General features: G+C 46.2%; 1 protein-coding gene across 7 annotated transcripts in view; it reads left to right on the forward strand.

The window, feature by feature from the left end:
• The window catches only part of CHD7 (chromodomain helicase DNA binding protein 7), a 188535-nt gene that overhangs the window by 152838 nt on the left and 7726 nt on the right, over window positions 1-27971 (forward strand). For 6 of the 7 annotated variants that reach the window (XM_032316781.1, XM_032316780.1, XM_032316782.1 and 3 more), the window contains 19 exons: window positions 3998-4208; window positions 4726-4921; window positions 5217-5384; window positions 6027-6206; window positions 9381-9491; window positions 9588-9793; window positions 12581-12780; window positions 12950-13109; window positions 17190-17279; window positions 17735-17838; window positions 19166-19295; window positions 19709-19781; window positions 19939-19996; window positions 20698-20926; window positions 21172-21380; window positions 21510-22181; window positions 23325-23485; window positions 25554-25781; window positions 26000-26443. In XM_032316781.1, the coding sequence (XP_032172672.1) occupies window positions 3998-4208; window positions 4726-4921; window positions 5217-5384; window positions 6027-6206; window positions 9381-9491; window positions 9588-9793; window positions 12581-12780; window positions 12950-13109; window positions 17190-17279; window positions 17735-17838; window positions 19166-19295; window positions 19709-19781; window positions 19939-19996; window positions 20698-20926; window positions 21172-21380; window positions 21510-22181; window positions 23325-23485; window positions 25554-25781; window positions 26000-26443 (3830 nt within the window). The remainder of the gene's footprint in view (window positions 1-3997; window positions 4209-4725; window positions 4922-5216; window positions 5385-6026; window positions 6207-9380; window positions 9492-9587; window positions 9794-12580; window positions 12781-12949; window positions 13110-17189; window positions 17280-17734; window positions 17839-19165; window positions 19296-19708; window positions 19782-19938; window positions 19997-20697; window positions 20927-21171; window positions 21381-21509; window positions 22182-23324; window positions 23486-25553; window positions 25782-25999; window positions 26444-27971) is intronic. The other variant, XM_032316784.1, reaches the window with a different exon arrangement.

The raw sequence follows: 27971 nt of genomic DNA on the forward strand, positions 1-27971 counted from the left end.
TGACATCGATGAATTCCCTGCTACGATGTTGTGCTTTTAGCCCTGTCTTCCATAGAGAGTGCTGTGCGTGGTGATTCCGTGCTTGCTGCTGCCAGCAGCGGTCCTGCCAAGCACCACGTGTTTAGGAGCCCATGAGGCCATTACAGGGAGCGTCAACCAGCCTGTGCCTGAGCTCGGGAGCTGGGGTTGGCGCCTAGGGTGACTGGTGGTGTGAGTACAATGCCTGTGCTTATGTGACACACACACACACTTGCATTTAATGTTTGCTGAAAAGAAAATGAGGAAGAGTAGCCTCCAAGGGGGAAGCGAGAGCCGTCGCAGAAGAGCTGAAATGCCGCTGCAGGATGCGTGTGAGAGGGCTGATCTCGGGTGGCCGTCAGTTCCATCACGTCTGCCTTGTCTGCTTACATACTAGTCACCCGCATCGAACACGTCGAGGGAGGAGTTTTGCGTCTGGTCCCCCTCGCCCCGTCCCCTCCCCAGCACAGCTGGTGGGTCTTTTCCTTGGCTGATTGCTCTGCAGGGTCATCTGCTATACTTCTTGGTTTACCTGGAGTCTTTTAGGACTTGTGAGACTTGGGTCTGTGGCCATTGTCCTAATTGATCATACCTTGGGGTCAGTGTTTCTGCCTCTCTAGGTGATGAAGTGTCTGTGAAGCCCAAAATATGCCCTTAGTTGAGAAGTTGTAATTTAAAGATACATGTGCACCCTGCCCCCCACATTAGGCATTACAACTGCCTAGATAACTTAACCTGGATGTTGGGGTTCACTGAGGTTGCTCCATGGCCCTATCGCCCATTTTCATCTGCAATCTGGAGCAGAACGTATACCGATGTGCTGGCTCTCCACACATGTATCGAGCTAGTTCAAGGGCATTTTCAGTGTGGCAGTTTACGTTGACATTTATACGGGCGGTGGCAGGGTCAGGCGACCCCAGCCAAGCTCAGGTTCATTCCAGGAAAGCACGACACACTCTGTAACTGTGAAAAGTGGAAGCAACTCTACGTGCAAGTTGGTAACCTGTGGTAATGTAAGCAAAGCAGAAGGAAGAAAATTAGAAATGACAGTAGAACACAAACCGAGTAATATTTTAAATGTGGGTTGATGTCTTAAGTGCTTAGCACAGTGTTTGGGGTGCTCTCTGAGCACTTGTAAGTGTCTGCAGCTGCTGCTTTACTTCAGTAGAATGGAACATCCAGTTTTAACTTCCTGGTGTGAGAGTGCAAGTGATGTCGGAAACTTGGTCAAGGTCCCCTAAGGGTCATTTGTTGTCATTGCTGGGGGCCGGAGGAGTTACAGAGAAGAGCAGACAGAAAGAAAACCAGCCAAAGCTTGCATGATGGAATGAATTTCAGACAGAAAACTGTAACTGTTTTCCTGGTAATCTTCAAAAGACAATAATACCTTGTTTGTGGCTGGATGACATTGGCTAGATAATAACTTCTCGTGAAAGCTAGCAAACATTGCAGTTCCTGTCCTCACCGTGACCATCTGTTTAGTGAGAAGACTTCCACGCTGGTTTCAAGTTGTCTTTGATATCCGCCCCCCATACACACACATTTTGAAATATAGCATGAACAATAATTTAGGACAGTGTGAACAAAGTATTTTGGCTTGTGATAACCTATTTCCGGTTAATTTTCACACTGATTTTTAGAAATCTAACATCAAGGTAAATAATTGGTAAACTTGGGCACGTTGGCTATGACATCGAAAGGTAGAAATCGCTCTTCCTCACCTTCCCCGACCTTCTTTCCTTTAATTTGTCTATAATAAGTATAGTGCTAGAAGAGTCCTATAGAAGATCTGTTTGCTGATATCTTTAAAGCTGGCTGCGGCTTTAAGAACCTCAAATTCATAGCAAAGAGCTGGATTGAGTAATTCAGCAGTAGCTTTTGTCAGGTAAGAACAAATGTATTTTAGTTTTGACTGTTCTTTATAAGATGAGAAATTATTAGTAGCAGTCAAAAAGCAAAGAAGTTATTTTTCTTATCTCTGAATAAATTTAAAATGAAAAATATTTCTCTGCTAATTTGAGAAATTATTTGTATTTTCAGTTTTTTACTCAAATATTCTAATGTCTGATATTTATCTTGTCAAATGATTATTTCATTTTTGAAGACTTCATTGACCCTTAGCTTGTTTTAAACTAATATACTGATTCTGAGTTAGAATTTTCACATAGACAAAAAAATAACTGCCCAAATACCAGGAGTAAAATCTGTTTCTGAGTTGTAAAGCACTTACACTGTCTTGCACATGAACAAATTTTTTAAAAAGACATACCGTAATATATAGACTTAAACCTATTTCCCTGTCTCCTGAGGGCCACCTTGTCCTGAATCCAGAACCTAGATTTCTGCATTTCATGTTTTGAAAAATATGATTCAGCTTTATTCAAGAATATTCTTTATTCAAGAACTTTCCTATTAATGCTCTTCCACAGCATTTTGTTTTTACCTTTTCCTCATTAAAATCTGTCCCCTCTTCTCCCCACGTGGAGGAGGGTCTTGAGTGTTAGCCTCTTACTCCTGCGGAAGAGGGAGCGAGGCACTAGCGATGCCAACCCGGCTGGCCTTCTCGGCCCGGCCACCTTCCTCCCAAGGAACAGTGTGCTTTGCAGAGGCCTTAGTGCCTGGGTAAGGGCATTAAGTGACTTTAATCTGTTCTCAGGGAGAGTCTTTGTTGATTAATAATTAACAAGCTGTATTTCCGCGTATGGCCGTGCTGTAACTGAATTTGCACAGGTGCCCTTTGAGTGGAAATAGGACAGTGCCTTCCTTCCTTCCGCTGCTGCTGGTGGCAGTTCCTACGGGCTGTGTGGTCTCCCTCACCTAGCCTGTAAGCCCCGTCCGAGACTTCCACGTACTCCTCTCGTGTGTTGTTAGTTCACACATGTTTCAAACTGGTGGTAAGAAGAGTAGTTTACACTCTGGCACAGTCGAAGGCTGGGAACCAGTTGCATTAGGTGGATTTGTTTGTTTTTCCTAAAGAATAGGTGACACCCCTTCCCCCCTCTTTCTGGAGAGGCGCTGAGCACAGCAGCCCTGGCCTGATTAACTCCCCAGACGGGAGGCGGCCAGACCAGGGTGCCCCCATGTTCTAAGCTCAGCAGCTAAGCAGTTGAAGGGAGCTTAGCCTGGGTGTGTTTGGGGAATGGGGCGGCGGGCATAAGCGCTTCTTCCCTGGCGATGTCATTCTCTTGAGGCGTCTCTGCCTCAAGCAGAGTTCTGCAGGAGGCTAGGAGAAAGAGGGCTAAGCATAGAAGCCTTATGTGAGACAAGGTCGTTTCCTGCTCTTGTTTTTGAAACGCTTGAAAAGCTCTGGCTACTTCAAGATAGAGTTTTTGTATCTCATGAAACTGCCAGATGAGAATGAATGTGGAGTGGGGGTTTAGAGATTGCAACAGAAGACGTGTGTTCAGAAACCCCACTGCCCCCCCAAAATCCCTAAGAATTATCCTGAGAAAGGAATTTCCTTTTGTTGCCCTCCTTTGGGCTGTCTTTACACGCGATTATATACAAAAATTACTGCCCCGACACCGTCATTATTAGAACCCGATTCCCTTGTTTCTTAGCTTCAGAACAGATTTTGTTGTTTGTGTTTATATTCAGCTAGTAAACAGTTCTTCATTTCTTTAGTGATTGAGTTCCAAATTTTCTGTAGGTATCTGGCCCTTGGCTTGTTTCTGCCACTTCTGGCTTGACAGTCTGTTGTTGAAATTCAGTTTCTACAGACAGCAAACATTTGTTTGTTGGAAAATGTGGGTTCCCCCCCCAAATGTTTAAATGTGTTGTGCTTAAAACTTTGATCCCTTTTATACTTCCGTGGTTTTGTGTTAGACCTGACTTCTAGTAAGTGGCCGGATTCATGTTCATAAGCACGAGTGTGGCATTCTGGTTCCTGTAGTTAGCAGTGGGTTTTGAAAGCAAGTTCATTGTTTTTAGTAATAAAAACCTTTTACAGTATTCACGTTATGCTGTCCAATCTCTGCAGGTGCTGAAGAGAAAATTTTGGAAGAGTTTAAAGAAACACACAATGCCGACTCTCCAGATTTTCAGCTCCAGGCGATGATCCAGGCTGCTGGCAAGCTAGTGCTGATTGACAAGCTGCTGCCAAAACTGAAGGCTGGTGGCCACAGGGTGCTTATCTTTTCCCAGATGGTGCGCTGCTTGGACATACTGGAGGACTACCTCATTCAGAGACGGTGAGGCCACTGTGCCGTAAGAATAAAAAGGAAATAAAAAATGACCTTTCATGGGGCTCCAAGTGGCTCACCTCGAAGTGACATTCATAACAGAGGGGAGGCGGGGGGAGCTGTGTCATACCCCTCTCTAAAGACCGTCGGGGTACAGGGCCTGGTCACTGCATGTGGTGACTACAGTAGGACTTTGCGTACTTTGGACGGCCATTTCGTTTCCCACTTCTTTCTTTTGGCTAGGGGAGAATGGGTCTCACCGAAAAGCAGAATCGTTTGTTATTTGACTGCTAGAGATGTCAGATGTTTTTAGACTTGTTATTTTACTAGCGAGGAAGTAAAGTAGAATTTAATTTTTGAGGATTCCACCAATTATATGCCAAACTACCGTTAAAACCTGTCTGCTCTGAGATGATTTCTCGGTAATGTATATCCTATGTTGTAATACTCGCTTTACGAAAAGAAACAAGCTTGCCCTAGTCAAGTGCCTGTGCCTGGCTTCCTTGTTAATCCTGACGTTTTCTAGGTACCCGTATGAGAGGATCGACGGCAGAGTGAGAGGAAATCTCCGCCAGGCAGCTATCGACCGATTCTCCAAACCTGATTCTGATCGGTTTGTTTTCCTCCTGTGCACAAGGGCGGGAGGTTTAGGCATTAATCTTACTGCTGCTGATACCTGCATCATCTTCGATTCCGACTGGAATCCCCAGAATGATCTCCAGGTAAACACACAACAGAATCATCCCTGGATGCCTCTTTTTTTTTTTTTCATCATAGTTTTCCACTATGATGAAAACTCCCTAGTCAAACCAGTAAAGATGGATGGTCACCACTCAGGTGGTGTCCCACGATCGGGCAAATGAACCAACTAGTAGTCACTGCCTTGATAATGCCCGAATGATTTCTTAGTGTGTGAGCCTTCTGGACTGCGCCTCTGCGTGTGGGAACGGGGGCCCTGGAAACGGGCACATGAGTCTTTTCTTTCTTCGGTAGCCATTCCTTTTCTTTTTCTTCCAGGCTCAGGCTAGATGTCATAGGATAGGACAGAGCAAATCTGTGAAAATCTACAGGCTGATTACGAGGAATTCTTACGAGAGGGAAATGTTCGACAAGGCGAGTCTGAAGCTCGGCCTGGATAAAGCTGTGCTGCAGTCCATGAGTGGGAGAGAGAGCGCCGCCAACGGGGTAACGCGCTGGCCTGGGCCCTGCCGCTCTTCGGGCTCTCCTTAGCCTGGCTTAGCTGATGGGAAGAAGTGATCTGGCAGCGAATCACTTTCCAGCCTCACTTTTTTCAGCCTGTTTTGTTTCAGGGTCTCTTTTTTTTTTTTTTTTTTTTTTTAAAGATTTTATTTCTTTATTTGACAGAGAGACTGAGCGAGAGCAGGAACACGAGCAGGGGGTATGGCAGAGGGAGAAGCAGGCTCCCCGCTGAGCAAGGAGCCAGATGTGGAGCTCCATCCCAGGACCCTGGGATCATGACCTGAGCGGAAGACAGCCGCTTAACGACTGAGTCACCCAGGCGTCCCTGCCACACTGTCCTTTTTATGAGTCCAGTTTATCCTCCTTGAGAGGTGCCGGGGTGGCTCTGCCTGTGGCTGCAGTCATGATCTCAGGGTCTCAGGATCCAGCCCCACATCAGGCCTCAGTCTGCATCCTCCCTCTCCCTCCCCGCTGTGGTCTTCCTCTCGCACGCACTCTCTCTCTCTCTCTCTCAAAGAATTAAGTCTTCCAGAAAATAAAAAATTCCTCCTTGAGTACAATGAGGCATTTGTTTTATCTACAAACATTTTCCCATTCTAAATGACTTTAAATATCTCACTAAAACAGGTACAGCAACTTTCCAAGAAAGAAATAGAGGATCTGCTCCGAAAAGGGGCCTATGGCGCCCTCATGGATGAGGAGGATGAAGGGTCTAAGTTCTGCGAAGAAGATATTGATCAGATTCTCCTGCGCCGCACCCACACTATCACCATTGAGTCTGAAGGCAAAGGTTCCACATTTGCTAAGGTGTGAATTGACCTGAAGAGGCAGGTTTTCTATAGAAATGTACTAGAGTTTGCTTAAAGCAGGACCTTATAAAGTGCCCACAAGGTGCATACATAACATTGGCTTTATAACTGAGAATTAGGAAAGGACTTACGACCACCCCTGTGGAGCCCTAATGCATAGAAGATGCTCTGTGTGCTTTTGGGTTCCCTTCTCTGTGTTTGGCCTTGGTCGTCCCCTCACCTTGGCCTCATATCTGCTTCCTGTGTCCTTGGCCCCACCCTGTCCACTCTGGAGCTCCTGCTCTGACATCATCTTGCTTCCTGAGATCCTGATTCCTGACGGAGCCTGTAAGAACAGTTGAGTCATTCCTGTCTTCGTAAAAAAAAGCCTCTCATCTGTTTTGCCCTCCAGCTTCAACGCCATAACCCTTCTTTTGTAGCTAAAATCCGCATGGAGTGGCGTTTGTACGAGCTGTCCCCACTGCCTCTCTTTCTGATTGTTTTTTTAGCTTCCAGCTTGCCCCCCACCCCGTCCCCCCATCCCTCTTTCAGACCAGCCCTGGTGAAGGTCACCACCCAGCTTCCCTTCCCACTGCTTGAGTGAGAGTGCCTTCTGAGGCTTTCCCTGCACGTGGTTCCACCCATCCACACCCAGGCCCTCTTTATACCTTGATTTTTAACAGCTTTATTGAAATGTTACTTACTTGCCATACAATTCACCAATATCAAGTGTACAGTTCAGTGCCTTCACCAGATTTGCAGATTTGTGCCCCCATCACCACATCTAAGTTCAGAGCATTTCCATCACTCCAGAACCTCTTGCCCATTAGCAGTCAGCCTCTCTGTCCTCCCCTCCTGCACCCCTCCTCCCCCCCAAGTCCTTGGCAGCCTCTAATCTACTTTCCGTCTCTATGGATTTGCCTACTCCGGACATTTCATAAAATGGAATCCCACAACACGTGGTCTTTTGTTTCTGGCTCCCTTCACGTTAGCATAGTAGCTTTGAGACTCACCCATGTCCCAGCATGTGTCAATAATTCCTTCCCCTTTTTCGCTGAACATCATTCCTATTACATAGGGTACCTCTTCTAGCAGTTAGGAGTGGGCATTGGGGTTGTGTATCCATTCACTAGTTGATAATGATTTGGGGCTGTCTCCACTTTGGGGTTATTATGAATGTTACAAACATTTATGGACAGGTTTTTATGTGGACGTATGTTTTCATTTCTCTTACATATAGACCGTAAATAGAATTGCTGGGTCAAATATATGCTCCATGTTTAACCCTTCGAGGAACTGACAGACTGTGCTCTAGTGACTGTACTGTTTTCTCTTTATACCAGCAGTGATTTTTAGGGCTCTGGTTTCTCCATATCCTCACCAATACTTTTTATTTTCTTTTTGATTGACTTTTGATTATTATAGCCATATTTGGGAATGTGAACAAGTATCCCACTCTTGTTTGATCTACATTTTCGGATACTGTTGAGCATCTTTTCATGTGCTTGTTGGCCAATAAGTATATCATTTTGGGGAAAATGTCTCTTCACATCTTTTGTTCATCTTTTGAGTTACTTGGCTTTTATTACTGAATATTAAGAATTCTTTATATATTCTGGATAAAAGTTTCTTCTTAGATAAAATAATTTGCAAGTGTTTTCTCCTAGTCTTTTCTTAACGGTGTTTAATTTCAGTGAAGCCCTGGGTGCCTGGCTGGCTCAGTCAGTCAAGCATCTCCCTTTGACTCAGGTCACCATTAAGTCCTGCATGGGACTTCTTCTCAGCAGGGTCTGCGTCTCCCTCTGCCTCGGCCTGCTGCTCCCCATGCTTGTTTGTGTGTGCTTTCTGTCTCTCTGTCTCTCTCTCAAATAAATAAAATCTTAAAAAAGTTTCAGTGAAGTCCAGTTTATCCATTTTTTTTTCCTTCTATTGTTCATGCTTTTGATATGTTGTCCAACATTGTCATCTAACCTAAGGTCATATAGATTTGCTCATGTTATCTTCTATGGGTTTTATAATTTTTCACTCTTACATTTAGGTCTGTGGTCATTTTGAATGAATTTTTGTATGTGCTGTGAGATGGGGTCCGTCTCCTTCCCTTTGCTTGTGGACATCTGGTTGTCCCCTGCTCCTCAGTCTCCAGAGGCTTCCTCCTCTGGGCTCTGTGCCCCAGCACCTTCTCTCTCACGTCTTTCAGCCTCTTTCCAGGTTCTGTTCTCTGTCCTTAGAGGCACTTCACATTCAGTGAGTGCACAACCACATTTGTCATCCCTGTCCCTCTGGCTCCATGTGCGTGCACATGCTCGCGCCCCGGGGTTCACCTGACTGCTGCCATTCAGATGCCCAGCTTGGCTGCTGAGGCTTTTCTTGGCTTCCTCCTCCTCCTCCTCCGTGCTTCACATCCACCTTGGTTCTAACTCCTTCCACTTTACTTTTTAAAGAATATATTTCTAGACCGTCTGCTTTTCTCCACTTCCGCTGGAGCCATTTTCAGTCTTCACGGCTTCCTCTCTAAACACTGCAGTTCTACCTTCCCGTGTCCTGGGACACCAGTATGGTTTCTCCAACAGGTGGCTTTGGAGAGGACTGTGACCATCCTGAGATTATTTCTATTTTGAAAGAGTTCGTGGCTACCTCAGGATAGAGTTCCGACCCCATTAACAGGACGTGCAGGGCCCTGCGTGACCTGGTTTCTGCCTGCCTCACCAACCTGACCTTTAACTACTCTCCCCTGACCACGCTTATCACCAGTGACATGGCACAGTTGCCTCTCTTCTCTTCCGAGCCTTCACACATGCTCTGTTGTGAGCGTGTCCACATACTTTCCTGTTCTCAGAGTTTTTAACAGTCAGGGCCAGACGTTATATTCTGGGGAGCCTTTTCCCAGCAATGCCCTTCCTGCACCCCCTTGTGAACCTGGCTAGATCCCTCCTCTGTAGATTAGGTGGACCTGTATGTACCATTGTCACCATTGCTGATTACACCGCAGTGTCATCTTTTGCTTCCTGATCTGTTTAAACCCCTGGACAGAGAGCTGCCTGGGGATGGTCTTTCGTCCCAGCCCACCGACTGCAGCATCTGGTTCACAGTGCAGGAATGCATACGTGCTTGGCTGAATGAGTAAATGAAAGCTGCTTTGCATTTTGCCTCTGAGAAGAGCATCTCAAAGTAATGCATATTTTCTCCCCTTTAGGCCAGTTTTGTTGCATCTGGAAATAGGACAGATATTTCCTTGGATGATCCAAATTTCTGGCAAAAGTGGGCAAAGAAGGCTGAATTGGATATTGATGCCTTAAATGGGAGGGTGAGTGAGAGGTCCCATTCAAACTCTACCTAATGTAACCCAAGGGATTTTTTTTTTTTTTAAAGAAGTTTCAAATGTATCTGCTGTCTGTTCTAGAACAACCTGGTTATTGACACTCCGAGAGTGAGGAAGCAAACCAGGCTCTACAGTGCAGTGAAAGAAGACGAGCTGATGGAATTCTCAGACTTGGAAAGTGATTCCGAAGAGAAGCCTTGCACAAAGCCGCGGCGGCCTCAGGACAGGTCACAGGGCTACGCACGGAGCGAGTGCTTTAGAGTTGAGAAGAATCTGCTCGTTTATGGGTAAGTCAGGCTTGTGTGAAAAATGGAATTTTATTTTAAAGACGAAATTCTAATCAGTGTGAGAAAGTGTATCTGGGTTGGGATTTCTGTGATGCCCCATCGTGCACTCAGGCACGTGACCGAGCAGCCACTGTGACAGGATCCAGGGTGGTTTGGTTCAGGGTTTGCTTCATGTCCTTGTGCATTTGAAGGAGCACGAGTTTGTCCCTTAGAATTATGTCAGATCCACATTTACCTTTTGGTGACTAATAACTCAGAACCACATCTCAAAATTACAGAATCTTTTCCTACTTTAGCTTCGCATAAAATTTGAGACTGTGGTAGTCTTTTAGTATTTCTCTGCTATGAAAACTTGTTAAAGGCAATCATCTCAGTTATAAAGCTCTTCTAACTCATCTGGAACATAAATGGATGGTTATTTCAACTCTGAACGTGTTGTACTTTTCCTGCTGGACAACGTGTCTCTGAAAGGCAGGGTCCACATCACGTTCATCTCCGAAGAGCCCTCATCACACAGTGCTCGGAATGATGGCAGGGTGCTCACGAAATATCTGAATCTGCAAATAAGAATTCTCTGGCATCTTATGGGCCTCCAGGCAAGTTCCATTCAAATAAAAAAAAGCTACCACCAAAGCGGTATTTCTGTAGATCTGATGACATCCTGCTTTTGATGATTTCTTCCCGCAGATTGTCATGAGTTTCAGAATGAACACGCATCTTCTGTTAGCATGGCATACAGGGCTCTCTGGTCTGGCTCTTGTCTGTCTTGTCAGTCCTTTCTGTGGGTAGCCCCAGCTTCTGTTGGGACAGACCACTCCATCTCCTTCAGTGTGCCGTGCTCTGTCTCGTGTCTCATCTGTCTTTCTACAAGTTCTTCCACGGCCTAGAGCAGCAGCCCCCCTACCCCCGCACACCCAGCCCACAGACTTGATCTGCCCACAGCCCCTGTCGCTGACCTCCAGCACCTGCATCCCCAGGCACCCTGCGCCAGAGTCTGGCTTGCACGTTCATCACACTCATCGTGTTGGTTTAGGACTCTTGAGTAGCAGGCTTCTCCTGCGGGAGCCCCATGTAGAGCTCCATGAAGCTCAGGACTCTCCTCTCCATGCCCTCAGGGAGGACTGCAGTGCCAGCAGACCCACAGTGAGTGCCAGATCAGTGATTTCATACAGAATCAATGAAGTTCAACTGAAGTCCATTCTGTAACTCAAGCTAATTGTCTGCAAGCTAGACACTCTTTCCTGTGTTCTTAGGTCGTGGGCAGACGCTGGACGCTCTTTCCTATATTCTTACATAGTGGACAGACACCTGAGCCCTTTGTTCCTTGCACCTGCCTGCATGTTTCAGCCCAGTGATCAGAGTTGAGAATTTTGCTGGTGACTTTAGAAACGGAGTATCTTGATAATTCCTAAAGCTAAGACGTGTGCGTGGAGCACCATGTCTTTGAGGAAGGGCCTTCCTTCCTCCCCTAGGCATCACTGTGTAGGAAATACCTATCAGAAGCTGGGCACCGTGCTAGGATCCTCAGAGACTGGGCATGCACCTGTGAGCAGGACAATCACGGCCCCCTTTTCAAGGCAGGTGGACAAACAGAAATGGCAGGAAACTGTAATGGTGTTATGTCTGGGAAGACTGGAGATGGAGGGTAGAAGCATGTCTCTCTCCTGTAAGATAGCTCTGGTATCATCTCCCTATTTCTGAGGCTTAGGGTTATACAAGAAGGGATTCCACAGACAGCAACATGACTTGATGGGTGGACATCATGGCTTAGCGTGGGTAGAAGAGAGAGTTGGACGCTGGGCAGGGAGGAGAGAGTTCGTGCAGAGAGGGCAGTGTGTCCGAAGGCCTGGAGGTGAGGGTTGGCCCTGCAGTTTGAGGAACTGTGAGTTCACAGAAGCCAGAGAGGACCAGCCAGGACACATCTCCTGGCCTGCTGGGGCGGGCCCTGTGCCTCTCCTGCCGTGGCCTCCCTGCTGTGAGCAGCCCTCAGTCCTTGAAGAAGGCAAGGGAGTGGCTGGCTTCCATCCTGCACGGCAGCCTCAGGGGAGACGAGGCACGGACAGGATCTGCCCGGCTGTTGTATGCTCTCACACCACAACACCCTGATCGGGGAGCACAGTGCTGTGTCTAACTGGGATTATAGCCCCGAACAGTCTATTCAGGGTCAACAGTGTGCTGTCTGTTGTGTACCATGTGCGGTTTACACGAGGGCCTCAGAGTTCTCGAAACACACTGCCCGTGAATGTTCTTGTACTGGGGAATTAGCACTCCCTGGGTTGAAAGGAAACTCGAACCTGTTCACAAGCCTTCCTTCGTTACCATGGCATCCCACTGAGGTAGATTGAAATAGGACCATTCCTCCTCAGCATTGGGTCCCAGGTGTGGGAGCAGCCACACCCCCTCAGGTCACCGTGTGTCTCAAATAGCTGGTCGGCATTGAAACGTGCCAGCCATGACAGGGTGACGCAGAGTGCGAGGTGTCCCGGTCCCGGCATCCTTTCCCCCCAGAGTTGTGGCCCTGCCGGAATCTGACTGAGAGAGCCTGTGTCAGGCCCGTGGGCATTACCTCCGTGATGGTTCAACCCAGCACCGAGGCGGCGCGAGCTCAGGCCCTGCTCTGTAACGAGTGTTTTTGACTCCTGCGCTCCAAAGTGCTTTCCTGCCCCCTGATGTCAGATACTGCTAGTTTCGAGCCAGGAATTCCTAACACTGCTACCGGACTGTGGAAGGAAAGCCCCAGGTCTAAAACGAAAGGTACCATCTACATGCTGAACGTTTGCTTTGCAGCTGGGGACGGTGGACAGATATCCTCTCCCATGGCCGCTACAAGCGCCAGCTCACTGAGCAGGACGTAGAGACCATCTGCAGAACCATCCTCGTGTACTGTCTCAATCATTACAAGGGGGATGAGAATATCAAAAGCTTCATCTGGGACTTGATCACACCCACGGCGGACGGCCAGACACGAGCCTTGGTCAATCACTCTGGTAGGTCCGCGTCATGCTTTCTGTACCGCAGGCTCTCAGAGAGCCACCTCGGACCCTCACAACACCAAGACCCTATGTCTCCCTGCCACATGCATTGCACTGAGTCCAACATTGTAATTGGGATTATAGAAAGCTTCTCTGACTATTGTTATCATTGCTCCGATTCTAGGTTTATCTGCCCCAGTGCCAAGGGGCAGGAAAGGGAAGAAGGTGAAAGCCCAGAGCACACATCCCGTGGTGCAGGATGCCGACTGGCTGGCGGGCTGCAACCCGGACGCCCTGTTCCAGGAGGACAGCTACAAGAAGCACCTGAAGCATCACTGTAACAAGTACGTTTTGAGAGGGTCTGCATGACTGGCTGTGACACTCTGCCTCCCGGCTTCCTGCACCTTTACCGTTTTTTCTGCAAACAATGGTGCTGGGCCACACGACGGCACACCTTCAGATGGTGGATTGGTTTGTCTTTTTTTTTTTTTTGGCATGGTAGATACATAACATGGTCTTCCCATCTTAACCATTTGTTAGGTAGACAACTCAGCTTTAATTACGTTCAGAATGCTGTGTACCCATCAGCACTGCCTGTCCCCCAGACCTTTTCACTGACCCCAGTGTAACCTCTGTGTCTTTGAGACAGTCACTGCCCTCCTCCCTCCCTGCCACAGGTCCCTGCAGGTGCGTTCTACTTTCTGTCTCTAGGAATTTGCCCATTCTAGGTACCTCCTAAGTGGAATCCTAGAATATCTGTGATGGCTGGCTTATTGCATAGCGTAATGTTTTCAAGGTTCATCCGTTTTGTAGCCCGTGCCAGAATTTTATTCCTTTTCATGGCTGAATAATACTGCATTGTACATGTATGCCACGTTTTGTTTATCCGTTCATCAGTTGACGGGGACGTGGGCTGATGGACACCTTTTTGGCTGTTGTGAGCGATGCTGCTGTAAATATTGCAGATAACTAAGTTGTAACCAAGATGTGTTAGAGAATTACTGTTTGCCCTGTTTGACCCCGCCTTCAGCTGACTGCTTCCAGTGAAGGGACCAGGGAGTTTACAGGGAATTTTTTGCTTAATAGTACCTCGATGTCTGGGTCCTTTTTTCTTACCTGTGAGCTTAGAATCCCATTCCTTATCTTTATGTCCAGAACTTGATCATGTGTAATTGAAGAACATTAAATCTGTGTTTATTTCATTGGTGGGAGCTCTATTCACTATCTTCGTACGAAACTAGCATCTGTACATGGCGATTCTTGTTCCATGGCCATGAGCATGCATTTCTGAGAATCCGTCCAGCCAGCACCGAACAGCTCCAGCACTTGTAGCTTTGTGGGGCCTTGGGCAAGGTCCTCAGCCTCTTCAAGGCTCCCTTGCCTTGTTAACCACCTAGAGCTCCGCAGCAGGACCTCAGCTGGATGAAGCAGGTTATAAACAAATATGTATCTCTCCTAAAAAGGAGGAACAAAAATCTGAGCACATACTCCCTGGCGGCGTGCCCAGCCCTCCACGTGCGCGATCTGTGTGACCTGAGACAAGTAGTGCTCTTTTATCCCTCTTTGCCTGACAGGGAAGTGGAGACTCCGGCACTTACGGTCCCGACTAGTTTGGGAGCAGAGCCAGGGCGGAAGTCCGGAACAGAGGAGGGCAGTGCCCTCGCTCTCCGGGACCCCCCCCACCGTGGAGCCTGCCGGCCCCACGGGGTCATCCCAAGCGTCACGTGAAGCAACTCCTGGCTGGCAGGGATGAAGGGTTCTCATCCCTTTTCAAACATGGAAGTGCCTTCGGGGCCCACCTTTAATCGTTATCACTAGATTTTGACTGACAAATTTTTTTCCTTTTTGAGTCTGTGAAAAACCATTACCTCAAACCATTTTGGTGCCTCGGAAACTGTCTGTTGTTACTACTGTGGCGTAATAGTTCTCCCTAAACTCCCGTCCCACTGAACAGCTGTCAGAAAACTTATGTTTCCTCTGGTTTATGTGAACTCTTTGGGTCAATAGCCTTCTGGGTTCTGGAGTCAAACCAGAAGTGGGATGGTTTGGTGTGGGAACAGTGGCTCCTGTGCCTGGATCCTAGAGTGATGGGGGTGGGAGTTTTTAATTTCCCATTCTCATACCAGTAGCGGACTCCATGAGTACCCTCCCTGGTTAGTATGTGAGATGGTGCTAGTGTGCTCTTCCCCGTGGTCTCAGGAGAAGACTGGCAAGGCTTGCCATCTCCTTTCTGGGATAGACAAGTGGTCCATTTCTTCTTCCTGGTGGGTCATGCCCTGAGACTTCTCAGGATCTAAGGTGGGGAAATGTTGATGAGAAAATGAAACCCAAATCAAGGAACCTCCTAGAAGATAGCTAGCCGGTTCTCTTCAAAAGTTTCAAGACACAAAGACAAGGGAACTGTCTTAGGTTAAAGGAGATGAAGAGGCAGGGCAGTCCAGTGCTGTATGTGGCCCTGAACTGGATGCAGGTCCAGAAGATGGTCATAGTGAGATAGCCAGTCAGATGTGAGTGAGGTCACAGACTACTAACGAGTCTGGTCTGTCAGACTTAGCAAGTGCAAACTCTTTAAGGTGAGAGCCCACCTCCCATCTACTGTGTTATCCTCCTAGTACCACTGAGCTTGCCAGTTGCACTGGTTTGAATTTTTTCCTCTAGAAGAAAGGTGATATTCACAGTTAATTCATGAAACTCTCCACATAACTAAAATTCCTCCCAAAGAAGAAAACTGTATCTTCTATCAAAAAGGGAGAGAAACCATTCAGATCATTGCCACTGTGCTGTTTTGGTTAAAAAAAGAGTATCCAGCTGAAGATGGAGGGTATTTCCTTTGGAACTACCCTTTTCTGAACATCCTCTATAAGGAGATCCTGGCCGGTGAATTCTTGCCTAAGCAGAGAAGAAACAAGGTGCCTGCCATGGAGGCCCAGACTGTTAGTTTTGTTTTGCCAGTTCTGTGTGGCACAGACAATTTTTAATCTTATCAAAAGAAAAATCTTAAAAAACTAAAACGAAATACTCATGATAATTGCTTACATTGATGCTTACTCGAAATTGACAGCCTCAGACTGTCCATCTAGAACACATGTTACTCCAAAGCAGATACCGGATGGAGAGGCAGGCGTATTGTGGGGTACCTGTTAGTGTATGTGGGAGTAGTCTGTTTTGAGGAAGCTGTCCTTTGTCCTCCTTTTGACAAGTCCTTTTTCAAGGACCCTTGCCACGTCCTGAGAGACATTGTGAGGTGCTGGAGTCAGAAGGCCTAATCCAGTTGTCCCTGCTCAGCACAACTCTGTGACCTCGGCTATGTCCCTGGTCTTCTGTCACCCTCAGTTTTCACATTTGTAAAGTGGGGGTTATAACGCGCCCCACTTCACCACGGGATCATTGTGATGATCCGATGAGCTAGTACACGCAGATGTGATACGTCAACTGTAAACCATCCTGTAAGTGTGTGATAGGATGACCCAGCTACAGAAATAGCAGTTAGAATTATCATCTACTCACGGCCGACAGGGTGAGTCTTCAATAGTCAGTCCTGAGTGCACACTGGAGGCCGTCCAGCGGGAGATGCTAGCCTCAGAGTAGACACGGGCCTTTGAGATTTTCCAGGTGGGCTTTACCAAAAGAATTAATCTGGGTCCTAGAAAAAATCTGGTTCCTAGAATTCCATGGATTTTTAGAAACTTGATTCCTTGAAAATGGCAAGGAATGGCAATGAATTGGCCCCATTTTAGCCTCCTTTGTGTCATTTTGTTATTTTTTAAGCTACAACCTAGGCTTCCAGGTAATATGAACTAGAAGGAATAAATAGTGTTTAATACTCCTTAAGGGAGACCTGTGAAGACCCACCCCTGACCCCACCCCCATCACCATCTTCCTTTCTCGGAAGCAAAGTTGTATAATCTGAAAAACCTGACATTCCATATTGAGGGTTTATTGTAAGGTAGTAAAACCAGATTTTATATCTCGTTTATTCCTACAACTTCTGATGTGCTTCCAAAAATGGTATTAAGGCAGCAGCTGAGGAAATTTTATGAGATAATGAAGCAGAACAGTTACTGAAAGCCATCTGCTCAGTTGTTTACAAACTTGCTTCAATACTTCAGAGGCAATGGTAGGGTACGTGTCTAAACTTCACAAGCTGCACTAGGTAGGACTAAATGAAGTGCGCCTGGGCTGGGCCGTGCTCGGTCCCTCTCCGTGCAGCGCGAGCGGTTGCCAGGCAGGCCTGTTGGAAGCCAGCAGAAAGCACCACACAGAGGTGATTATGTGCCACCATCTGTCACGCTTCAAGCCTACCATACAGCATGGCTAATCAGCCTTGGCAGGATGATGGATGAACAGCAGCAGCTGCCAAAAGCCACTGTTGGCAAACAGTCCTGAAGTTAAGAACTTTTTCCCCCCTCTGTCTTCCTCTCCAGGGTCCTGCTGCGTGTCCGCATGCTATACTACCTAAGACAAGAAGTTATAGGAGACCAGGCGGATAAGATTCTAGAGGGTGCTGACTCAAGGTTAGTGCAAGTGCATGCCACTCCATACCTCCCTGTAGTGACCCAGGCAGCCCGAAGACCCTGCCGAGTGTGTTCCGGAACCTTCCTAAACCATTAGTGGCGTATCTCCTAGTTTGCACCTGGAATGGAATTTTCACCCTGTGTGCATGGGGATGCGGAGGGAATCGGGGAAAGCGTGTTCGCATGTCTGTGTTCCATGGAAAAGGTGGGAACTACGTTCCTGGCATTCTGACATTTAAAATGGGACCCTGTGTGATGAAGTCCACTTCCGACTATGGTAGAAAGCGACTGGCTCGCACCCTTCCCTTCAGCCTTCGCTCAGTGCTCCCCATGGTGCTCGGATGCGTGTAGCGGGAGGGGGCCTGCTAGCCTGCACATCCTGTCTGTGGTTCCTGGGGATTCTTCCTGTAACGTGAGCGTGTGTTCTGAATACCGTGTGACTGGTGTCTTTGTAGTGAAGCTGACGTGTGGATCCCTGAGCCCTTCCATGCTGAAGTCCCCACAGACTGGTGGGATAAGGAAGCAGATAAGTCCCTCCTCATTGGAGTGTTCAAACACGGTAAGTGATGTTTCCGTCTGACCACATCTTGACTGTGTGGCTTCGTTGTCAGCGCTCTTTCCATCCTCTTTTCCAAAGTCATAATATTAATGAGGATAGTTCCAGAGGACTCTTGGCTTCTATCATTTTCCTGTACTAAAAATCTAATATGAACTGTAAATATCAGATGCTGTTTTTGAATGTTTGTTGAGTATTTGAGAAGAAAACATTTCTTTCTTGGCTGTAAATAAAACCAAAACCATATTTGTTTTAATAATAGCCAAGTTGTCCTATAGCTCTCCCTAAACTTTGCTTCTAGCGTGGCTCCCCTCGCTGGCTCTGCCAACTCGTGTCAGAGTGGACGGTGGGCTTAACCTCTGCTATTAATCTGTACAAGTGCCTCCTGGGCTTTGTTCCAAGCAATATTTCACAAATGTCAGTGCTGAGAACTCACGGCTCCCCTGAGTGGATGCAGCCTTGTTAACTTTGAAAGGCTGGGGATGCAGAACTGGCATGATATATACAGTGAGCGATTCCTGATTATAATCCCAATTCTCTGGAGGTCGCGGAGGTATTCTCAGCAGCCCGGCCTGACTAAAGGGGAGAATGATGGCTTATAAAACCTTTCATGATTACAGTTTGGCTTGCGGCTCTACAGCAGTTAGGAGCGGTGTGTTGTAGTACACATCCTAATTGAATTGTGCTGTTCTGCCTACGTACTGCAGCCGCGTTTTGTGAGCTCAGCCTCAAAATCATTTTCCCGCAGTGCACTGTTGGGATCTGCCATTTTCCATCTAGTCAACTTGGGCAGTCAAAAAGCAAATTGCGGTTTGAAAACCATAGAGGGAACAGTGTCATCTTACTGACATGCATCGTCCTAAACCTAATAAGACAGGTTCGCTGGCCTTACGTAGACAGGGATTTTCAGCCAGTGGCTCGACTTTCCTGCAGGACTGTAGCCGCTCTTGGGAGGACGGGGTGGGCACAGCGTGGCCCGCAGAGGTCATGAAGGAGCATAAGGAAGCCTTTTAAATGTCCAGGAAAATTAGCTCTTGGGGAAAATAGGGTCGGAAATCTCCCCAGGCGTCTTGCAGTTAGTTTGAACCTGTTTCTCTGCTCATGTCCGTGGTCATTCGGATACCCCCCTGAACTATAACATGACCCCCTCCCCCAAAACCTGCCACATCATGAGCATTGTCTAGAGTGGTTTATGGAAAGAAGGGTTCCTAAGTGGTCGTCTGGGTTGAGAGCTGAGCCTGGTGTATTGTGGCAGTGCTGTGACTTTGTGAGTGACGGCCCTTTTGCTGTTTCTGCGTGTGTCCTCTGTGGGCTGCTGGGGATGGCACAGGCTACGAGAAGTACAACTCCATGAGAGCCGACCCCGCGCTGTGCTTCCTGGAACGCGTTGGTATGCCCGATGCCAAGGCCATAGCTGCCGAGCAAAGAGGAACAGACATGCTAGCAGATGGCGGTGATGGGTAAGAAGGACATTTAAAGATTGTAATAAACTTTATGTCAGTGTCACATCTATTGGCAGGGTTCGGTCCTTCCACTGCGCTGTGCACTCCACTGATCTGATTTCAACTTCGGTGATGTTTCCCAGAGTAGTCTGTTTATGTATCATAATGATTATTTAAACGCAATATATTATCTAGATCATCTGAAACTTGTTTGTTTTTTCCAAGTGGTGACACTTCCGCCCACCCACCCGCCCCTTACCCCGTGACTGCGTGATTTAAATATTGATTGGGTTGCCTTTGATGTCAAACCCAGAATTAAAAGTAGCATCAGGCAGAGGATTAGTTGTTCCCAAGCATCCCCCAGCCCCCCAGTCTCTTGCTTATTTGTGCAATTTAAACTTTTTTTTTTTTTTTTAACAATTTTAACGCAGGGGAGAATTTGATAGAGAAGATGAGGACCCAGAATATAAACCAACCAGGACGCCATTCAAGGATGAAATAGATGTAAGAACTTGAGTATACTGACTTTTACAGCAGCATTAAAATATCATATGCCCATATAAGACTTGTTAAACTTTATAGATAATGGCCGTTTCTTTGAAAGGTAATGCAAAATGAAGCCCCAAATTAAAATAATCCTGTTTCTTGTTTTGCTTTCAAGGAATTTGCAAATTCTCCTCCAGAAGATAAAGAGGAATCCATGGAAATTCGCACCACAGGTAAGGCTCCATAAAAAACCCAAAGAGCAGGGCAAATGTGTGCTGTACAGACATTATTCATGGACCTGCACTTTTGCTCCTTTATGACAGTGGTATCTTAAAATACCATTTTTTTTTCTCTACTGACTCATCCCTTTTGTGAATAATTTTAATTCTTGTTTATTGTAGGTTTTTCATTACATTGACTTTCTTTGATGAAAGAACTACTTTTGGGATTAAAATAATTCGTATATATTTATATACCAGCTAGTGGAAACTTTTAAGCGTCTTCAGAAATGTGTCTCGGAGTAGGGCATTTACTGGGTATCCGAAATATTGCAGGTTTATAGAACGGTACCTTTTCCCTAATGTCAGATAGTTAGCTACCAATTACGTGATTATGTTTTAGGTTCAAGATTATTATTCTAAGTACAGTACAGGAGAGCACCCTTATATTGTAGTTCATGGCATAAAGTATGTTTCTTTACATAAAACTGATAAGTAAATTTGCTTCTCCCCCCTAAAGAGTTAAAAAAGAAAACAGTTGTTAAGTTTCATACTAATATGATTCTTTATTTATATTTTAAACATGAGAGCACTGAGATGCCCTTCCTCACACTGTCATTTGAATGTTAATGAGTCATCTTGTTTTGATGGAAAATCCTGTGTATTGCAAGATTGCAGCTACACATTTCAGAAATCTTTTTTTTCCACTTCCCCAGGCAAGCCCAGCGAGAGTACTGCTGAGTTAGGCCAACTCTACTGGCCCAGCACCTCAACCCTGACTACCCGTCTGCGCCGGCTCATTACTGCCTATCAGCGCAGCTATAAAAGGCAACAAATGAGGCAGGAGGCTCTAATGAAGACTGACCGGCGGAGGCGACGGCCCCGGGAGGAAGTGAGAGCTCTAGAAGCGGAAAGGGAAGCTATAATATCTGAGAAACGACAAAAGTGAGTTTCTTCAGAGTTTTACTCAGCTCTTAGGATGGGCCTCTTTTTTTTGTCCTTGGCCGGCCGGAGGCCGGAATCACTTCCAGACGGTGATCAGAGAAGGTCTCAGTACATGAAAGCACTCTGTCTTCTTACCCCCAAAATAGGTCCCGTGCACTGAGTTTAGGGGAAAAGAGGAAAAGAATGAATAAGCTTTAAGCCTGTGTACACAAGTAGGGTTCAAGCTAATGTCTCCTTGCTCATAGGTGGACGAGAAGAGAAGAGGCTGATTTTTACCGCGTGGTATCTACTTTTGGAGTTATTTTTGACCCCATGAAACAGCAGTTTGACTGGAACCAGTTCCGAGCCTTTGCCAGACTTGACAAAAAGTCTGATGAGAGTTTGGAGAAATACTTCAGTTGTTTTGTGGCCATGTGTAGGCGAGTGTGTCGAATGCCCGCCAAGCCAGACGATGGTAGGTTCTCTTCGTAACACAAGTTCTCTATAGTAAAAGGCCCGCCCACTACAGTGAAAAATAGAGCGTGAGCAACTTAAAGCATACTTAGGGTTTTTCCAAGTGAATACCATTGTTTTCATGTTACAGAACCCCCTGACCTCTCCTCCATGATCGAGCCAATCACAGAAGAGCGCGCCTCCCGAACTCTCTACCGCATCGAGCTGCTGCGGAAGATCCGCGAGCAGGTTCTTCACCACCCTCAGCTGGGGGAGAGGCTGAAGCTCTGCCAGCCGAGTTTGGATTTGCCGGAGTGGTGGGAATGTGGGAGGCATGACCGAGACTTGCTGGTTGGTGCTGCTAAGCACGGGGTTAGTCGGACGGATTATCACATCCTCAATGACCCCGAGTTATCTTTCTTGGATGCACACAAAAACTTTGCTCAGAACAGAGGGGCAGGGAGCATGTCCTCCCTGACCCCACTGGCCATCGGATTTTGCCAGACTTCTGCCGTCCTCTCATCTGCTCACGTTCAGGAGGAGAAGGCGACAGGACAGAGTGAAGGCAAAGTGGAGGAGTCTGGAAGCGCAGCTGCCCAAGAGAAAGCCGAGGGGAAGGAGGAGGAGGAAGAGACCGATGGTGGGGAGAAGGACAGTAAGCAGGGATGCGAGGCCGAGGCCAGCTCTGTAAAAAGTGAACTGAAAGGGATGGAGGTCAGTGCAGATACAGGGCCCAAGTCTATTTCAGAAAAAGGTTCTGAAGAGGACGAGGAAGAAAAGCTGGAGGATGATGATAAATCAGAGGAATCTTCCCAGCCTGAAGGTAATGCTGCGCCATCCGGGCCCCTCCCCGTTCCACTGCGGCAGCTGTGACGGGCCCTGTCACATGACAGGGGCTCTTGTTTATTTTTTAAGAGTAATTAGTGTACATTTTGTTCTCTGGATAGGTAACTTCAGGTTGTGCTTAGGTGTATGTGTTGCTCCCGTGCCACACGTGAACATGGAATTTCGAACAACTTAAGCTCTCTGACGAGTGTTATGGGCATGTAACAATTTCTCGATTAAGAATAGGAGTTAACTTGGGATGCCTGGGTGGCTCAGTCGGTTAAGCGTCTGCCTTCGGCTCAGGTCACGATCCCAGGGTTGTGGGATGGAGTCCCACATTGGGCTCCTTGTCCAGCAGGGAACCTGCTTCTCCCTCTGCCCCTCCCCCCTGCTCGTGTGCCATCTCTCTCTCTCTCTCTCTCTCTCTCTCTCTGTGATAAGTAAATAAAATCTTTAAAAAAAAACCCAACAGAATAATAGGGGCTAACTTAAAAAAGAAAAAGGGATAGTGGTTAACTTTATAGTAGCAGTGTATTGAGAATTCCAAATGATTTTAATTTGGACAATTTAATGTGAAAGAGAAGAGTCATTCACTGAATAAAGCACTGGTAATTATTTTTAAGCAAATGATGCTTAACTTTAGTTTTAAATCAGAAGTAAAGGTAGAAGCAGAATCTGAAAATGACTGGTTTTCTTTGTAAGTCGTGGTTAGGTTGCTGTTCCTGACACAGAGTAAAAATAAAGCCTCCTATTGTACTGTTCTGCTGGAGCCGAGGCTCGGTACTCTGGCCAGTCGTCAGCCCTCTCTCCTGTGTGGAGGGACGTTGTGTGGAGTGGCTCTTGAGTCAGAGACTTGGTTGTCATTCCACCTCCTCTGAGATGTACATGCTCAACGTCCGATGACAGTGATGTCACCTACCTAAGCCTGTCTGCTTTTTCATCCGTAAAATGAGAATAACAGCGTCTATATCAAGGGGCCATCACCAGCTTTAAACAACAAGACTGTAAGATGCCTAATGCCATCCTAGCCGTATAGTAGGTTCTCAGTAAAATGGAGCTGATTGGTATTCAAATTTTTACCATGTCCTTTCTAAACTTCTTTTCCCTGGTTGTGAGTAATGTATATTAATTGATTTCTCAGCAGGAGCTGTCTCTAGAGGGAAGAATTTTGATGAGGAAAGCAATGCTTCCATGAGCACCGCTAGGGATGAAACCCGAGACGGGTTCTACATGGAGGACGGAGACCCTTCCGTAGCCCAGCTCCTTCATGAAAGAACATTTGCCTTCTCGTTTTGGCCTAAGGTTGGTGGGTTTCTTGTTATTTTTGTTTTGTGGACCAAAAGAGAGTGTGGGGGATAAGAAATCATGCTAGTTTGATTTTCAAGTAATTTTAAGGTCAACTCTGACACTGTATGAAGACTGGATTTTTCTCGTTTTAAAATCTGTGCATTTCTTTTGTAATAGGGTAGGAAAGGTAAAATGAAGGAAAGATAAGAAGTAGAATGTTTTGTATGGATCTTTGGCTCTTTGAGGTTTTTCAGGTTGGCCATCACATTGTCCAGGATAGTGTGTGGATTGTTGTTTCCATAGACACACCTTTTAGCAAAATGAAATGTGTGGGCTCACTCTTTCTTTCTTTCTCTCTCTTTCTTTTTTAGTTTATTTCTATTGTGGTAAAAACTACGTAACATGGAATTTAACCAATTTTCAGTATATAGTTTTGTAGTTTTAGATACATTCATATTATTGTAAAACAGATCTCCAGAACTTTCTTTGTCTGGCATGACTCAAACGTTATACCTATTGAATAGCTCCTCTCCTCCCCCTTCCGCCTCTGGCAACCATTTCTCTACTTTCTGTTTCTGTGAATTTGACTACTGTTGATACGTCATCCTGTATGTGGAATCCTGCAATATTTGCCTTTTTGGGACTCATTTATTTCACTTATTTTTACCTTGTCGTCAAGGTTTATCTGTATAGTAGTGTATGGCAGGATTTCCTTCCTTTTTAAGACTGAATAATATTCCATTGTATGTATATATCACATTTTCCTTATCCACTCATCTGTCATTGGGACATTTTGGGTTCCTTCCCCGCCTTGGCTTATTATAGTGCTTCTTGTAGTAACATCTCTTTGAGACCCTGCTTTCAGTTCTTTCGGATATATTACCAGAAGTGCAATTGCTGGGTCACATGGTGGTTCTGTTTTTTAAATTTTTCTGAGGAGCCTCCTACCGTTTCCTATAGCAGCAATTACACCACTTACAGTCCCACCAACAGTGCACAAGAGAAAATGTGGGGACTTTTTAAAATGTGTGTTTTAATGTTTTTAAATCCCAGACAGAGCTTCCAGATTTAAGACATCTCCATAGGTTTGGAAACCCATAGTCTTCCTAACGTGGGAGAGGGTGGGTTAGTGACCCATTTGCTCCAGTACATTACGAGATAATTCCAAATGTAGTTATCTGCAACCAAAAGCAAAATGGAAATTACTTTTTTGGCTAACTAGCATAATTTTATAATAAATCCCTATGTAATTTGGGTCTGCTTTTCAGGGTGGGGATATAATCATCCTAATCACCATAACAGGGCTGTCTGGTTTAAAACAAGCAGCACAAAAACAAGCTTCAGTTGACTCCTCCTGGGGCTGCTCTTCCATAGTGAGCAGAGTGTTCTCTCAAAGACATTTTTTCCTCCCTGTACCCTGTTAGGCCGATCTCCCTCATTGAGTACAGAAGGGAGTTTCCCAGATCAGTCAAAAGGTCTATCGTAGCAGACACTTTTAATCTATGGAATCTGGGACTAAGAGCTGTAATTAGAAATTTTTAATGTACACGCTTCAATGAAATTTGAAGTGAAAATAGGTGGGGACTGCAAATTGACATTCATTAGGTGTTCCTCGGTTGGTGCCCGTTTCGTAATGCTGAACTTTATTAATAGTGACGCTAACGATGTCCCACTTCCCGGGACAGACTGCGATCCAGCCCGTGGATTTGTAGCACCAGAGCATCCAGAAGCTAGATGCAGGGCTCCATTGTTGTCTGCTGGTGTTCGCCAACAGTGCTCTCGCCTGAATAAAAGTGACTTTTGAAGTATTTTAGAGGTGGCTGTGTGATGTGCTCCAGTGCTCAAATTTTAAAAAGACTGAGTTTTCTGTGTTGGGGCCCCCTTCAGGACCTTCCACCAGAGCAGAGCAGGTTCTGCGGATTCTGGTTACTCAGTCGCTTGTTTCTTTGTTTTCTTTTTACCTTTTGCCCATGGATTGACTTTTAAACCTCTTATGTGCTTTAGCATCTTGATGGAAATATTTATCCGGTAACTTTCACCAGGTCTTCATTACAACAACGTGTGACTTTCCTTCTCCCTCCAGGACCGAGTAATGATAAACCGATTAGACAACATCTGTGAAGCAGTGCTGAAAGGCAAATGGCCAGTAAACAGGCGCCAGATGTTTGATTTCCAGGGCCTCATCCCTGGTTACACGCCACCCACCATGGACAGCCCCCTGCAGAAGAGGAGCTTTGCCGAACTCTCCATGGTCGGCCAAGCTAGCATCAGTGGCAGCGAGGACCTCACGACTTCCCCTCAGTTGTCCAAGGTATGTTTGTTTCGCTGCGTAAAGGCGAGCCGTCCAACTCTGGGAGCTCGCGGCTCACTGGTCCTCCCCGGAGTTAAGATAAGGCTGCCCTTTCCTTAGCTCTCTTCAGCAGTTACGAATGGTTAATTCCTGAAGCTTCTAGTTCTTTCTTTCTGAAATCCAGCCTGTGTATAGCAGATATAGTTTGGGCTCATTATTTTGTTGGAATTTTTCAATAGGAAGACGCCCTAAACCTCTCCGTCCCTCGCCAGCGGAGGAGGAGGAGGAGAAAAATTGAAATCGAGGCCGAAAGAGCTGCCAAGCGGCGGAACCTCATGGAAATGGTTGCCCAGCTGCGGGAGTCTCAGGTTGTCTCAGAAAATGGACAAGAAAAAGTTGTAGATTTATCAAAGGCCTCAAGAGAGGCAGCAAGCTCTACCTCAAATTTTTCATCTCTTACTTCAAAGTTTATCTTGCCTAATGTCTCGACACCGGTGTCCGATGCCTTTAAGACTCAAATGGAGCTGCTCCAGGCAGGGCTGTCACGCACACCCACGAGGCATCTGCTTAACGGCTCGCTGGTGGATGGAGAGCCTCCTGTGAAGAGGAGGCGGGGAAGGAGGAAAAACGTGGAGGGTCTTGATCTGCTTTTCATGAGCCACAAACGGACGTCATTGAGTGCAGTAAGTTCAGGAGCTCACTCCCATTGTGTCTGCCCACAGTGGCAGCCAGAGTCCTGCCATTCTGACGACGCCGGCCTGGGCTCCTCTCAGTGACTCAAGCTGGCTTCTTGCACTAAAGAGATAGGATCACAATGTACAGTCATGGTTTTGAGCTGAAAAATTGTGTTGAGCATTGATACAGATCACTCGGCCTGAACCAAATGTAGCTTGAGGATTTATTCCTCCCAAGATCCTAATATATTGATTACTCTCGGAAGACTAGCCCAAAACAAAAACGTGTTCTTCTGAGCCTATAATTGTTATCTCTGAATTCCTGAGGCGGAAAAAGCTTCTGCTCTTAGAAATAATGTTGTTTGGAGCCTGGCATCTATTAGATTAGTATAAATATTTAGTTTCAGACTCAAGATTTGTGTTCAGATACAAAGCTAGTGATCGCTAATTCTCCTATCTCCGTACGTATAGCTGTTCTATAAAATCTCAGCTGAATAAAGATCTGTGCTAGTTTAGGTTTGTATGAAATGTATGTGCCGATGGATTTTGACATTTTCTTTCTCAATTCAAAGGACATGAGTGCAGTGCAATCAAAGGAACTCTCTTCCCTAGTCTTCTTCAACCATGCTGCCTAAAAATGCACTGCCCGCTTAAGGATGAGGGTTTTACCCCCAGAGAACCTGCTTACGTGTGCTCTCTTTCTAAAAGACGCGTTAGTACTGGGTATCCTAAGCCTTATTGATTTGGAACCCGAATCAGCCTAACGGTGCCGGAGCTTATTTGTGTGTGAGCCGCTGGCATTCCAGGAACACTGGGCCTGTTCCCCGCGGATCACAGTTTGCGAAGCGGTGAAATTTGAAACCAAGAAGAGGGCGACATTTGTTTCAGCATTTTTTACTTTTTCCATCCCTCTTCTTACTGCCTCTGTGCTATTTCTTGAAACCTCCAGAAAGTTTAATGACCTAAGTAAGGGGAGTAAAAGTGTGGTCGAGGTAAAGTTTAGGAATGACAAAATGGCACTCACTGGAATGACCCTCTGGTGGGGTCTGAGGGAAACAGAAGCGTCTCGGTAATTAAAGGTTAATCTTCAGGATTCGTTACCATGCACCAAATCGTAATAATGTTTCTTTTTTGTGGAGCATATGATTCCTTTTAGAATCTTATAAAAATACACCTTGTAATGGATCAGCTGTGACTGCTTATTCTGTAAGTTAAAAATGCGGTTCCGAGGTGTGTGGTCCCCCGCATTGTACCACTAGTGATTAGTTAGCCTCTGTACAGGAATCCACCAGAACACATCAAACCACTTTGATAGATTTTGTTCCTGAAATTCCTTCCTCCATAAGCATCAACAAGTTAGTGAGTTTCTGCATCTCATGCCTTTGTTTACTCTTGGGTTTCATATTTGAATCCCAGCACAAAGCTGTCTGTGGTTCAGGCATCAGGAATTAACAGTGTGAGCCAGGTGCTGTTTTCCTATTGTAATTATAGATCCTGTATTAAACTGCAGGCTGATTTTGCTCATTTTACACATTTT

This window comes from Mustela erminea, chromosome 16, assembly GCF_009829155.1.
Source record: "Mustela erminea isolate mMusErm1 chromosome 16, mMusErm1.Pri, whole genome shotgun sequence".
NCBI lineage: Eukaryota > Metazoa > Chordata > Mammalia > Carnivora > Mustelidae > Mustela > Mustela erminea.